Source organism: Danaus plexippus, chromosome 6 (assembly GCF_018135715.1).
Source record: "Danaus plexippus chromosome 6, MEX_DaPlex, whole genome shotgun sequence".
Lineage (NCBI taxonomy): Eukaryota > Metazoa > Arthropoda > Insecta > Lepidoptera > Nymphalidae > Danaus > Danaus plexippus.
Genome location: NC_083540.1, coordinates 3,562,718 through 3,577,194, shown reverse-complemented (window position 1 = coordinate 3,577,194; position 14,477 = coordinate 3,562,718). Strand labels below are relative to the sequence as shown.

Here is a 14,477-nt window from a genome sequence, read left to right as displayed (position 1 = left end):
ATTGAATTTAAAATCCCAATACTTTACTAAACTTGTCAAATATGACAATATGGAAGTCGAATGACCAAAAACCATGTATTAGTTATTTGACGTTGGTAATTGGTACAGTTTTGCAGCGTTGCTTTCATTTTCTTGATTGTTTTTTATTTACCATGAAAATTGTACTTTATTTTAAATTGAGCAATTACTATTGTGATAAATGAAACATCAATTTAGTTTATTCTAATGGCTGTTTGTAGTCTAAGAACTTTGTTACTGATTGTCTGCATTCTGGAATTGGTATGATAGAAAACTTTTTTTAAATATATGTATATTTTTGATGACAATGTAATTAAACTACATTCTTTCCCCTATAACCTAGGCATTGAAGCCTTAATTTCTCATATAAGTTCTTTATATAAATAGGTAAATGAATGTAGTACTTGTTCTAAATACAAGCATGTCATATCAAATTGTAATAATTCATTACTCATTTACAGATTGTAACAGTACAACGGCAAGTGTTTGATTTCTTAGGGTATATGTGGTTGCCCATTATTGCAAATTTTACCAATATTATATTCATAATTTTTGGTTCTTTTGGGGCTGTTCAGTATGTGACAAAGTATCTATTGTCTGTAAGTATTTGATTTGTCTTTTAAGTTTTTGGATTGTAAATTCACAAAAACTGTAAATAATTTTTCTGATTTTTTTTCAGTATTCAATATGGAGTTGTATGTGGTTGACATGGAATGTGTTTTTAATATGTTATTATTTGAATGTTGGAACTCTTAATCGGGTGAGTTTAATAGATACAATATATTGATAATGATATAAATAATGTTTAAAGCTTTATTTTGGAAGTTTATCGGTCTTTGTTAGCATATTTGTAGCTCAATGTAAGAAATTTACTTAGACAAAAAGTAGCTTGTGTTAGCCCAAAATATATTTTGGAAGATAAATAAACCATTATTAATTATTTATAATATATAAAAATTAAGTGTTCATCAGCAAATATACAATGGTGATAGAAATACATAAACTAAGCTCTTGAAATTTTATAGTGTTCAACATTAATATATATATATATATATAGATATATATTATCAAAAAGCAGCAAGTGTTATATAATATAAATAATAAATATAATTAAAACATCAGGAATGTAAGCATTCAAAACTGATAATTTATAACATAATTTTTTTTTTTTTTTTTTGAATAAAAAAATGTTCCTTTTGGAGGATGGGGTTTATCGCATTAAAATATTATAACACAACCATGAAACATTTGTTCATCATAACCAATACAATTAATCTAATTTGTTAAATACGAGCACATACATTGTTTTCAAATAGAAATGCTATGATACAAAGAGTAGAATTAGCAATTTTAGAAATATGCTTCAGATATAATTATTAAAGTTGAAAATCCCTCGAGCAACACAAAAATGAATATCTCTTACAATTATTAAACATGATTAAAAATGTAATTTTATGTAAATATTTTTGAGATGTCCTTAACTCCAAATTCAATGTGATATATATTTTATATCGACTTAAGTATTGTTCTAAATTCCTATGTATGTATTAAAATACTGATAATCTATTTAGTTAGCACAATTTCACCTACAAAAGCAATAAATCCTAGCATGTTTGAAGCTAAAAAAAAATAAAAAAAAAAAAAAAAAAAATTTTGATCATATAAAATCAGAATGAATTTACAATTAATCTCTGGTGGATTTAAATGTTTTCCTTTGGCTTAGCTGCTTATTATATTCCAAAAAAAGTTATAAATCAGTTAGGCAGTTCTTACATGATATTCTATGGTTTGTTGTAGATAAACTATCCTGCAAAAGAAATAATTCCTTATATACAATTTTATTAATATGTTATTAATTTTGCAGGAAAGTGGCCTTTTGTCATTAGGTACTGGAAGTGTTAGTTGGTGGGAGGGTAATGGGTGGGGATGTCAACCTGTTTGGGGTGAAGCAGACGGTCCTGGAACTTGGAGACCAGCTCGAGTCGATGGATGTTTCTTACAATGGCAGTATGTGGAGTTGGGTCAGTCGTCGATTGCTGCATTCCTTGCCGCCACAGCCTTGCCTCTAGCAACGTTGTTAACATACAGATCTTTTAAGAAAGATAAAACTGTTTCTGGTTAGTTTTGTTCACTTTGTAATTAGTGCTGTAAATTTTGTTCTGAAAGTCTTTAACTTTAATTCATTTCAGATAAGTCTACTCTATCCCGCCGTCAAGTATTCACTATAGAACTAAGTCCCACCGAAACCAATGTGAACGAGAGCTCCCTGAAGCCTATGACGCCTCGTCGTGTGAAACGCAGGTCCGGTTCCCGTGGCGCGGGCTCGTCTGTGCGTCGGTCGCGTCGTTCGTATCGCAACGCTGGCTACCTCGCCTCCAACTCCTCGTTACCGCGGGACCCTCGTCCGTCACGTCCCACTTCCGCTCATTCGTCTTACTCCAACTTCCACGCAGCCCGGCCCTCGTCTTACAATCCTCCTGAACGCGATGTGTATGATCCCCCGGCCGAGGAGTCCGTCCCCATAGTGACCAACAGATCCAACACGATCAGACGCAGTAAGATGAGCCGAGACGTCGTCGGACCCTACAACATGCCGGAAGCACAGAGACAGCAGCGTACGGCAGACAATTCCACGTATGATAACATTGGACGCAGCTACGAGACGGTGACCAACTACGAAAACAGATCAGAGAGCGTAGCCACGGCGTGCGAACCGGCCTACGAGGCGAACTACGGCTACGGTTACGACACTTCATGGGACCCGCCTCCCCCTCCGGTCGGAGCGCGTTCCACGCCGCAGGCCCCGGGCCCGCCAGCATACCAACCAGCTGCAGACCCCTACAATGTTATACCTTAGCATGTTGAGAATCAAATACATCTGTATGATGTAGATCACCGCCGTCCTTAACTTCTGTTAAACTATTTTTACATATCCACTAGTGTTGTTGTCAACGAATACTTGCCATGTTATTGTATTACATCGTATTTAACTCATGTGCCTTATCCAGTGATGCTCAAACAGCTCAAACTTATTCTTTAAATGTATGATAAATGAATCTCTCGCTCAGCGTCCTCGTCCAACACTTGTTAAGTTTTAATTAGTTATCGGTAGATGTAGGGTTGGTGTTATGTGTTTCGGCTCGTCGTTCGTGACACGGACGGTATTGAAGTTTTAACAACGAAACAGTCAGTGTTCAGTTTGAAGACTAACTCTTTGTAAGGTAACTGACGATGAACACGTACTGTCTACGTTTTGATGTTTATAACATATAAAAATATGTATTAATTGTATGAAATACAATATGTTTACGTTAGTTTTACATCTAAAAAAAATGAATAGAATTTTCTTTAAATAGAACGTTTAATGTTTGCAACCATTTTAATACATTTGAATATGTATTTTTACTATTTTCTATATAAATGAAATCCATTGACCATTTTTTATACAAAATCCAGCAAATAGCAATCGGATATTATTTTGTTTTTTAAAAATGTTATTTTTAAGTGATAAGAAAACAGGTGTGTGTGTGTTTATTTTAAAAAAAGAACTTCAGAACATTTTTTATGTAGAGAAGTAATCCGTCCATGATGTATAGGAATCTATCTTTATTGAGGAACGAAACCTTCATTGTAATTGTAATTCGTTATTTTTGTACTTTATTTATAAAATATTAGGGCACATTTAGATTGGTACAAAGTTACGGCACAACTGCTATACTTACATTCCGAGGACGAATGTCTCGTATTCCCTTTTATTTCCATATTTTTTGATTACGTATTCTTAAGTGACATACAATTTACAAAACGAGCTTTATTAGATTAAGGATATTTTTGTTTTTTTTTTTAATTAAGTACTGTTTCGGACCTTTATACCAAATATAAGGAAATGAAAAGTGAATGGTTTTATTTCAATAGAAACTCATGTTTTCGAACGTTGTACTTATATTTAATGACTAAAACACATACTCAAATAATACATTCATACAATTGATTTACACAGCGATATGTATATAAAAGAAGTGATCGAATCGACGGATATTATATAATTTAATGCATTTCTATTAAGAGTTAATTATGTATAGCAGAATGTGTAGGTGATTATATGGGGGGTAGTTGTCTTTTCTCAGCGGGAGTGAGGTCAGGATGCCAGACGTCCACGATCAGCACCAGGCGAGTGCCGGTGCCGTTGTGCCAAACTTCGTGCTCGAAACTATCGTCGAATAACAGCGTCTTACCTAACTGCCATTGCCTTAAAAAAATTGTAAAAATTTTTTAGCAAATGTCACTAAATCAAGATGATTTTACTTGGGTAATAAGATAGGAACATATACAACTAAACTATCAAGTAATTTTTGTCTTTAAGGTGAGAGTGAATAAATAGGCTTTTACTTGGGTACAGCGATACCACCTCCGTAGATGATTTACCGTTCCTTTTTATCTATTTACTATATACTAGGCTACTTTTTATCTATTTACTATATACTACTTACTATCCTATTCATATATTTTAAATCCTTGGGTTGCGTTTTGTCATACCTGATTTCTTTATCGACCCGTATGTAAGTGTTTTTGGTGTTGCTGAGTCCCAAGTGCATCCTAAGCCTGCAGTTTGTTGGTCCGACGTGTGGTCGCACATGTGTTCCAGCCGCCATCATACTGAACTTGACCTGACCTCTCTTACAGCTTGACGCTGCCGCTTCGGTCTTCACTACTGAACATGTTACCGGAGCCCTAGCGCACCGGCCCGGGATCTCCCGACCCCTCACCATGATATCCATCTGCGACCACTCCCCTCGCTCCTTCAAACCCTCTTTCTCTTTTTCGTACAACGTTTTAGCAGCTTCTCCTTCCTTTAAGATCTCGCGCCATGATGCTTCCAATGCTTTAGCAAGTTTTTCATATGGCGTGTCTTCAACTCGCCACCAAGGCTTACTCCGTAGTCTCGGCACGTTGTACAAGGAGCGTTGTGACGGTGACAAGAAATGTCCTAATTCCGCGCCACGTTTGTGTATTTCTTCGGCTTCGTCGAATCTTCCCAGTAACAGAAGCGCATCGCCAAGGTGATAATAAAACCTTGGTTCGTTGGCTTGTCCGGCGTCACCTTCTAGAGCTTTCTTGAGTGCTTGGACCGCTTCCTCTAGCTTATTGTAGTGATTTTTCAGAACGAAGCCGTGGTGAGCCAACGCGACACGGTCATTCGGCCAAAGTCGCAGCGTTTCTCGCAGCACTTCGTCCGCCAAATCGGCTCTACAAAAAGTAATAAATAACATTTATGTATTACACAATTATGTAAAGAATTTACAGAAATTTCATTATTTATTTATATTATATTTCTTCACCTGTTAGCCATCAAAAATGACACGGTCAGATTGTTTCTATAATGAACATCATCGGGGAATCTTCTTATTAATAGCCTGTACACCGGTTCAGCGTTTAGATATACTCCTAAAATAAAAGGTGACACGACTGTAAGTAAAAACCGTTTCATCATATAACATGACGTGTACACGAGACAATAACTAACCTCTGAAGTTTATTCTATCGATGGTCCGACGAGCAACTTCTAGAAGCTTCTCATCTGAGAGTCTCTCGTTCATTTTGAGGAGGTCCAGATAGGCTGTGATGGCTTTAGACAGCATTCTGTTATCGCGGGCAGCTTCTGCTGAGCTGTCCAGAGCCCGCGCCTTCAACCACCTCGCCCTCCCGCTGCCCTCCAGTGAGACGACAGACACTCGGGACACGCACGCACTCCAAGCGCCCTCACACGTTAGTACAAACACAATCACACAATCCACAAAACATTCCATATATGTAAATAATAAAAACTATTGCTGGGTTAATGATAAGTCTCCATCGAACCGTCCGGGGACCGCGCGGGGTGCGGGCGCGGTTTGGACCGAGAGATTCGATGGAGAGTTGTTGGGGAAAATGGCACAACGAGCAATGTTTTTTTTTTGTTTTTAGTGAAAAAGTTAGTCCAGCCAGTCCTGGAAATATTATCATAGTTTACTAATCTATACTCGAATTTTTCATTGATTATTACTGAAATTGCTTGGATTTTTATCCAATGCTGATTATTGCGCCAATTGTTGGTGTATTCGTAAAATGTCATATTCCATGCTTCATAAAGCTGGTGGTTAATAAGATTGATGTGATGTACGAAGATGCGAGGATTGTCTTAATAGTAATAGTTCATGCATATTCAATAAAACACATTGCCATGCAAACACAGAATACACCAACAAAATAGATGTTCGTTTTTATTACAATATATTGTTTGTTTATTGAAGTAATAATGATAACTAACGTAAAAATGTGCCACGTTTTCATTATTAACGGTTTTTAAACAACAGTTCAAAGAAAAGTCATATATTTTTGGCTTTTAATTAATCGACTTATTTAAGTTTCTTGGACTCTTATTTTTTTTTAGGTCTTCTGTAATAAATCTAACTTCGGGACTAAAATATTCGGAAAAATACTATTAACCGTAATAATTTTTCAGTATTACCTGTCGGAGTTCTTCCTCCGCGGTGTCTAGCTGAGACCTCCAGTACAAATCGCTCGGTTCTCCCGGCCATTCAGAGGACACACTCTTAGCGCCACCCTCTATAACGATAGTACTCGGTAAATCAAACAATATGACAAAAAAATTGTATAGATAACAAAATATAGCTATTTGAAAAATATGTTTTAGAACATCTAACAGCAAAATCAGTGTCAAATTCAAATATATAAGTTTTATTCATACATGATATAATAAGTTAATAATCACTCACACTTAGTTAGTCATGCCGGTAATGTTAATAAGTTTAGTTGCAATTCGGTTATTATATGGCACACTGTAAACATCATTTTACTATTCTGTCCAGGTCTTTCGGGTTCTGGTAGCCGTCCGTATTTGGCCTCTAAACGGTTCAAGAGTTCCGTATCATCGACGTCTGATATCTCTTCTTCCTCGACTTCTTCTTCCTCTTCTATTGTTTCATCATATATAATTTCAACGTCTGAAACCTCTTCCGGTTCCGGTTCTGGTTCTGATTCATCAGCTACTTCTTTATCCACTGCTTCCTTTTCAGAGGTCTCAATATCTTCTTCTAAATCTTCATTGTCTTCGGCGTCATCCTCTTCTTCTTCACTGTATAGCTCCTTTTCCTCTTCGGTCTTTTCATCGCTTTTTGGAGCCTCCTAAATAAGATATTTTTACTTCATAGTAAGCACGTAATTTTTATTTGACTTTTGTTTAAAATTTAATATTTCATCATTAATATTAAAAAGTTTACTTACTCGTACTTTTTCCACCACTTGTTTGACAATTTCTTCCTCGATCCTTGGCTTCGCAATCGGACTTTGTACTACTGGAGCCGGCTTTTTGAATATCTCCTCGTCAGTAATGTGACGTAGCGTTTGACTCGATGCAGGTCTTTGTATAACTTCTACCGGTTCTTCTATAATAGTCATCCGTCGATCAATAACGGTTGGCGCTTCCTCACTCATAGTTTCATCCGCGTCAGATAGATCTGCTACGAGATTGATTTGTTCTAACTTGTCATTACCTAAATAACTTTTCTATATTTTACTTGATAAATTAACTTTATACGCACCGTGTCGTACGGTGGTTCGACGCAAGACCGCGTGTGTTGCTGCCAGTAGTGCCCCGCCCACACACAGCTTCAGCCACACTGCAACAACACTCACACTTAACTCTACACTCACGTTTTATCGCGACTGGATTAAAATAATGCCATTACTGACATAACTGTCTTACTAATTTGCGGATAGAATTCTGTTTGTAGGATCCTTTAACCATTATTTGTAAGCAAAAATATTTACAAATGTTTTAGTGTTAAAATGCCTATTCTTCATAAAACATTTTAATAATATGTTAATTTTTACGAATGGCAGACGGTTTTCCAAATAAATCCCAGTTTTTTGTTATTTATAAATGATAACTATACTTTCTCTTTAGGTCTAGGTTTCGCCCCAATAAGTACTACTATCTTCTTTGGAAACCCAATCTCTAATACCATGCAAATTACGTTTAACTTGGTCCATGAGTTTAGCTAAATCACAAAGACAGGGAGTAGCTTCCACATTAGTAAGAATGGATTGGACGGTCAAAAGTTAAAAAATTGTGTGCTATGTTATAAATAATATTTTTTTAATCCTTGTAATGTTGTTTCAACATCAAATAATTTACTTATAATTCTTAGATCATCTAGATTTATGTTTTTTGCTATTCCACATTTGAATTTAACAATTAAGTATACAAATATATCATAATACATACATATTTCATATTTATACTCTGTCAAGATTACTCCCCCTCACCATAAGCTTGGAATAAATTTGAAGTTAATCTTTGAATTCGAGTTTAGTGTTTGAACAAAAGTTACCAAATTACACAAAATGTTACCCAAAAATAATCTTGGTCTACTATTATCTAAGGTTTCTTCAACCCAATCCATTAAATACCATTTTAATCATATGTCCAAGAATTATTTAAACTAAAAAATATTTTTTTCGTCATATATTCCTTTAAAAGATAAATATAAACCGTAATCTGTTTTATTGATATCGTTGAATATATATAGCGAGAACTTTTAAGATTAAATAATCCCCGAGGATCTTATTTAGCTTAACATGTTTTCTAGAGAAAGTTCTGTGTATTTAAATAATATTAATAGTTTACTTGATTTCTTTTAAAAATATATTTTACATTCTTATCAACATGATAGTCCATGGGCCAGCGCCTGTTTTTCATAATGATTAATCTTATTTAAATACACAGAACTTTCTCTAAAAAATATGTTCAGCTAAATAAGACCCTCGGGAGTTATTTAATCTTAAAAGTTCTTGCGAAAAAGCAGTTACGAAAGAACAGATTCTAAAATAAACTTTTTAAAATACAATTAATGTTAAAGAATAGTTCAACAAATTTCGAGACGGACTAATCGGTATACAGGGCGTTCTGCCAAGTAATATATACAATAGAGCGACGAGTTATGCAAAAAAACTTTACCTTCGAGACGTATTCCACGCAAAACATCAAAACCAATTGATATAATAGAATTCATCGCGATATGTGATACATGAGATCATACGGGCAACGCAAACTCTGCAATAAACACAAATAGTTCGGTAACGTAAGCGATGTGTGGGCGACGTACGTTACATACGTATTTTATCAAGTTACGAGTATGATATCACGTATTATATTTTACGTTCAATATAATGAAACTTTTAGTTCAATGTATATTGATAATTAAAACGACGTTTATTTAACAGTAAAGTAATATATTAATTCACATGAACGCCGTACCTGAATTTTTTTTTTCGTTGCAGTTTACTATAACGTAAATACGTAAAGTAAATTCTAAACCATTTATGTGAAAGAAACTTACCAAAAAAGGAGCAAATGCTTCAATACAAAAGGTTGAAATAAAAGAAAAATTCTCTTTATAATTTATTTATAGATAAGGTCCTCAAGTACAAAAAAAGTTTCAAATTTGTTACTGGTTAGTGAGAAAGCAAAAACAAAAAAAAAAAAAACAGAAAAAGCAGAGTTATTAAAATTTTTAAAACGTTAGATTGATATATAAGATATATTAAGCAAGTGAGGTTGTGATTAACATGTGAAGTACTTACCGCTGTGTGATGATTGTTCTTCTTGTCTTCGGAGTTCTTCTTGCTGTCTTTCATATGCGTCTTCTTCAGCTAATGTGTCGACAGGCTTCACTACAGTTTCCTCTTCGATCTAACGACAAAACAAAAGTTATTGTATTGAAATTAGCTTCTAAAGTTACATATATATATTTAAAAATTTGTGCCAGATTAAAGAAGAAAAAGAAGAGGGTAGTCTGAAATTTCCACATTAATGTGAATATTGGAAATAATAATGGGAGTTTTAATACGCACCTCAACAAAGGGTTTTCCCGTTGCTGGTTTTGAGATATGTTCTATCGGTGGTTCATCTTCATCTGAATCATCTTCATCGACATCTTTGCTCTCAGCTTTAAAAACAATTTAAATGAATACAATAACACTTAGAAATAAGAACATATTTTGAAATAAAAGACGCTACCATGTTCATTACTTGCTTCGGTATCTTTGATTTCCACTGAATCATCGATGACTTCTTTTTCTATCTTCTCTATTTCTTCATCATCATCATCATCATCTGCTTCGTCTTCTTTTTCACCATCCTGTAAATATTTTTAATATAATACTCAAACATAAATAACGTCTATTAATATAAATTCAGAACATTCTTTGTCATTTCAATGTTAATGAATACGCACGCTGGTTAAGGGTAGTTGAAGCTTAATAATTGTTTTCACAATCTCCTTTTAGTATTAGGAATTTGTTAATTTAATATAATAGACGTATAATAACTTTAGTTTTTGCTTGTAACAAAAACATTATTAAGCCTGATACAGCATGCGTAAAAAAATACATATAAGTATATTTGGACGTAGGAGAAGTAAAAATACGCATATCATAACAAATATTAATAGATTTAGAAACACCTTGTATAACATTATACTATACAAACTATTAGTTAGTGAAGAGCCAATCAACACATTCATCGGTTATCTGATTATAATTTAGTCTAACACACGTTTTGTATTTAGTTTTATTTTGCACCTCATCGTTAACTTCATTGCTATCAATTTTTTCATCATCGTATTTATTTTCTTCTTGGCTTTCATCGTTCGCATCGTCATCGACCTTATTATAATGAGATGTCGTTTCTTTGCTAAGGTAGTCATGATTTTGTTCTTCAAGATCATCATCATCACCATAAGCGTCATCATCATTATTATGTTCATCATCATTATTATGTTCATCATCATCATCAACTTCATCAAAATTCATCATATCAATCTCCTCTTTACTATAACGCTCGTAAGTTTCTTCGTCATCCTGTTTAATTTTTTGAACATTATACATATTTTTAATTAAAAATTTGGAGAAATGTATTGGAATATTTTATGCTAGAAGCACATAAGCCATCCTTATAGTTAAAAATTTTGAAATCAAGCAAATATATACATTTAAATAAAATCATGTTAATTATAAATAAATCCTTTTTATAAAGTTTCACCTCGTCACCGGCGTATTTTAAATGGTCTTCTATGTTTTCATGCCCCTCATCATTGTCTTCATCGTCGTCTTCTTCGTCATCGTTATCATTTACATCATCATCATCATCACCTTGAGTATCATCATCATCATCTAACGTTTCTCTCTCTTCGTGTTCCTCATCTTCCTCGTCATACATTTCATCATGCTCTTGTTCTTCATCTTCCTCATTGCTATCATCGTCATCGTGTTCTATCTCTTGTTCAAGAGACTCTTCTTCTTCTTCGTTTTCATCTATTTCATCGTCAATGTGATCTTCATCATCCTAAATTATATTATTTTGAGGCTAAATTATTATTTAATCTGTGAGAATTTTTTGGATATTTTTTTTTATAAAAGTGGGGATAAGTATCTTTTATAGGAAAAAGATCTTATTTTTTTTATTGTTAAATAAAACTATATATATATACTGAAGACATTGATTTCTAGGTAATACATGGTAGGAGTTACAGAGTAAACTTACAACAATTATTATACCTATGTAATGATGTCATCAACCTTAGGGAAAAAATTAAATAATCCCATAGAACTATAACAAAATCCCTTAATCCCTTAACACATAATAAATTTATAATATTTATAGAAGCATAATTGTTGCATTCTTATTCAAAATATTCCAGAATTAAAACAAATATTTGCTGAATGATCACATTTTTTTTGTCTATTTCTGAGTGATAAAACTATTAATAATACTTGCTTCATGTTTATCCAGGTGTTGTACTGTGGATTAACCACATTCTTTTATATTTTCACACCTTTCACATGAAAATATTCATAGCACTGCTCTATTTTTTTCGACTCTCATGGTTTCATTTTACAAGTTATCAAATACTCACATGATGTTTTAATTCCAGAGTATGTTCATCATGGTGGTCATCAACTGCATCTTCAATCCAACCTTCTAGTACACCAGAATACCGAGTTTCAACAGAATTAGCCTCCACTAAAAACAAACCATAAATTATTTGTATATTTTTTTGCATATAGCTTCTGGTAGTCAATTTATTTTGTATAAAATAAAGTTGAGAAAATTATATCACATTTAGTTTAAAATTAAATTCTTTAATCCTATACTCACATTCAGTAAGACCTCTATTTTCCAAAATAATTAACCCAATAAGAGTAACTAGCACGGCTAATAACGCGAAAAATATGATTTTCGCGCACCAATGACCTCCAGTGCCATGTTCATGGTATGAATGCATAAAAACATCGCCTTCACCCAATGTTGCTGCTGTTCCTCTTGGTTCTTCAACACCAAAATCATCTATTTTAAAGAAAAAGCGACGTTTAAGTTGAATACTTACTTATTGTCTTTAAAATAATAACGAGCACTTTTTGTGGTTGAACTTACCTTTCTTTTTCTTCTTGTCTTTTCGCTTTCGTGGCTGTACATCTCCTGACATGATTCTAAAATCTGGCGCTCAAGAAGCGGCAGGAGATATCATTTATTGTTTCATAACCCTGTGTAAACAAGGAAGTACAATTAACAAACAAATAAAATCAAAAATTGCTAATACTCTAAATGCGCAATTTACATACATATATACATTAATATTGGCGCACGTTGAAATATTAAAATAACCTACATAACAAAGTATCGGTGTTCCTTACTTGAATTTATTTTAGTATTTAACCTAAAAATAACCGGCGAAGACAGCTGGGGAAAGAGATAAATGTGAATACCGAATTGTCAAACTAAAAGGCAAATATATATAAGCAATTATAGTCAAAATAAACATTTTAATATTTTATGACATAAATAAATATCATAAGCTTCTGGTTTATATCTTATAAGAAAAAAAAAATATTTGAGTCATAAGTTGATCCACTTCTCAACTTTTAAACGTGGTTTTAAATTTTTGTAAATGTCATTGTGACAGTTACGTTAAAAGTCAAAACAAAAGATATTTTTGAATTTTAAGTTTATCTATTATATTAGACTTAGTTTTACATTATATATCTCCTATGTTTTGCTTTCTCCTATGTTTTGTTTCTAATTGAATTTGTCTTGTTTTAGATCTACTAACAAAGTTCCTAATTGTGACTTCAGTCGGGGCTGTAAAATTTTATTTCATTCAAAAGTTAATCCCGGATCGTGTTTCCTCCATTCTACACGATACTGGCAGAATATACTGTGCACGTCCTTGCACGGATGAAGGCCATATTTGAAACAAACAAACAAGTTTATTTATTTGCATGGATGAAGGCCATATTATATAAAAAAAAGTTTATTTATAAAATTTAAACTAGTGATAAAAATTAACTATAAATAAAAATCAAAGAAAGTTACATATTTTTTTGTAGTTCTACATTATGGCTGATGTTATTGTGCTATATGATGGTTATTCTATTTTAAGTGATACTTATGAAATGAAAGCAAATTGTAGCTGTGTTTTAATAAAAGGCATTCACAATATCATAGTTGATACGATGACACCTTGGGACGCTAATAAAATAATTAGTGGTTGGTTGTAAAAAATGAGACTAAATTCATTAATTATGTATTTATAATAATGTCAGTCTTTTAATTCTTCTAGCTCTTACTAAACATGGTCTCACTGCGGAAAATATTGATTATGTGATATCAACGCATGGACATTCAGATCATATAGGAAATAACAATTTATTCTTGAAAGCCAAACATATAGTGGGATTTAGTATTTCTTTTCAAGACAATTATTATATACACCCATTTGATGAAGGTATGTATGTGTATGATATGAATGTTTCATAATTATTATGGAAAGTAAATTCTATATTTTAACATGCAGCTGAAATGAGACAATTTAAAATAAGAATATTGTAATAATGAGAATAAAATTACAGGAAAAGAATTTATAATTGATGAACATGTCAAGGTGTTACCAACTCCTGGACACACACTGTCTGATGTTTCAGTTCTTGTAACTAATCCTGAAAATGTAGTTATAGCAGTTACAGGTAATATATGAACTATATCTTCACACTACAGAATAATTATTTTAACATTAAGTTTATATATTATTTTATTCACAATATATATATTTAAATTTCACAGGAGATCTGTTTGAAAAGTTTGAAGATATTGCTGACCCAAGTTTATGGATTCAAGCTGGTAGTGAGGATCAACTTAAACAAAGAAGGAACAGATCTCAGATTTCAGAACTAGCAGAATGGATTATTCCAGGACATGGACCTAAATTTAAAGTTACAGATGAAATAAGAAAAACTTTAAGGGAACAGATAGAAAAACAAATTTTCTAATAAATGTGTTATCTTACTGTTTTATAAAAATAAGCATAAAGGAAATGATTTTAAATTTTAATAAAAGTATT

At 32.9% G+C, this 14,477-nt stretch overlaps 3 protein-coding genes across 9 annotated transcripts; 2 read left to right on the top strand and 1 right to left on the bottom strand.

The window, feature by feature from the left end:
* The first annotated feature begins 87 nt into the window (after positions 1-87).
* On the top strand, positions 88-3,911 carry LOC116779133 (uncharacterized). The gene is made up of 5 exons (XM_032673313.2): positions 88-279; positions 480-617; positions 698-778; positions 1,883-2,135; positions 2,208-3,911. The coding sequence occupies exons 1-5, from the start codon at positions 226-228 to the stop codon at positions 2,873-2,875; spliced, it is 1,194 nt and encodes a 397-aa protein (XP_032529204.1). The 5' UTR covers positions 88-225; the 3' UTR covers positions 2,876-3,911.
* Positions 3,912-3,942: 31 nt separating this feature from the next.
* LOC116778547 (aspartyl/asparaginyl beta-hydroxylase) lies at positions 3,943-12,839 on the bottom strand. Of its 6 annotated transcripts, none has more exons than XM_032672581.2 (17): positions 12,703-12,839; positions 12,515-12,624; positions 12,239-12,427; positions 11,997-12,103; positions 11,123-11,425; positions 10,663-10,941; positions 10,100-10,220; positions 9,934-10,028; positions 9,664-9,772; positions 7,620-7,697; positions 7,303-7,538; positions 6,876-7,203; positions 6,527-6,624; positions 5,543-5,777; positions 5,358-5,463; positions 4,555-5,265; positions 3,943-4,267 (listed from the first exon to the last, which is right to left on the bottom strand). In XM_032672581.2, exons 2-17 carry the CDS (start codon positions 12,564-12,566, stop codon positions 4,117-4,119), a joined length of 3,198 nt encoding a protein of 1,065 aa, XP_032528472.2. In that variant the 5' UTR covers positions 12,567-12,624; positions 12,703-12,839; the 3' UTR covers positions 3,943-4,116. The 6 variants fall into 6 exon arrangements, with proteins under 6 accessions (XP_032528472.2, XP_032528499.2, XP_032528480.2 ...); XM_032672608.2 differs by having other exon boundaries at positions 7,303-7,535; XM_032672589.2 differs by having other exon boundaries at positions 12,750-12,829.
* Positions 12,840-13,115: 276 nt separating this feature from the next.
* LOC116778886 (metallo-beta-lactamase domain-containing protein 1) lies at positions 13,116-14,472 on the top strand. 2 transcript variants are annotated; one of them, XM_061529800.1, is made up of 5 exons: positions 13,116-13,321; positions 13,370-13,627; positions 13,701-13,865; positions 13,990-14,103; positions 14,201-14,472. In XM_061529800.1, the coding sequence occupies exons 2-5, from the start codon at positions 13,477-13,479 to the stop codon at positions 14,404-14,406; spliced, it is 636 nt and encodes a 211-aa protein (XP_061385784.1). In that variant the 5' UTR covers positions 13,116-13,321; positions 13,370-13,476; the 3' UTR covers positions 14,407-14,472. The 2 variants fall into 2 exon arrangements, with proteins under 2 accessions (XP_061385784.1, XP_032528852.2); XM_032672961.2 differs by having other exon boundaries at positions 13,116-13,627.
* Positions 14,473-14,477: the final 5 nt, after the last annotated feature.

Excerpts from the sequence above, each read along its gene's own strand:
- LOC116779133 (XM_032673313.2), top strand. The coding sequence starts at position 226 with ATGGCTGTTTGTAGTCTAAGAACTTTGTTACTGATTGTCTGCATTCTG. Across the intron at positions 280-479 it reads TTGTCTGCATTCTGGAATTG|ATTGTAACAGTACAACGGCA; the intron begins GTATGATAGAAA and ends ACTCATTTACAG. Across the intron at positions 779-1,882 it reads ATGTTGGAACTCTTAATCGG|GAAAGTGGCCTTTTGTCATT; the intron begins GTGAGTTTAATA and ends TTAATTTTGCAG.
- LOC116778886 (XM_061529800.1), top strand. The coding sequence starts at position 13,477 with ATGGCTGATGTTATTGTGCTATATGATGGTTATTCTATTTTAAGTGAT. Across the intron at positions 13,866-13,989 it reads TATACACCCATTTGATGAAG|GAAAAGAATTTATAATTGAT; the intron begins GTATGTATGTGT and ends ATAAAATTACAG. Across the intron at positions 14,104-14,200 it reads TGTAGTTATAGCAGTTACAG|GAGATCTGTTTGAAAAGTTT; the intron begins GTAATATATGAA and ends TAAATTTCACAG.
- LOC116778547 (XM_032672581.2), bottom strand. The coding sequence starts at position 12,566 with ATGTCAGGAGATGTACAGCCACGAAAGCGAAAAGACAAGAAGAAAAAG. Across the intron at positions 10,942-11,122 it reads TAAAATACGCCGGTGACGAG|GATGACGAAGAAACTTACGA; the intron begins GTGAAACTTTAT and ends AAAATTAAACAG. Across the intron at positions 7,539-7,619 it reads TCGAACCACCGTACGACACG|CAGATCTATCTGACGCGGAT; the intron begins GTGCGTATAAAG and ends TCAATCTCGTAG.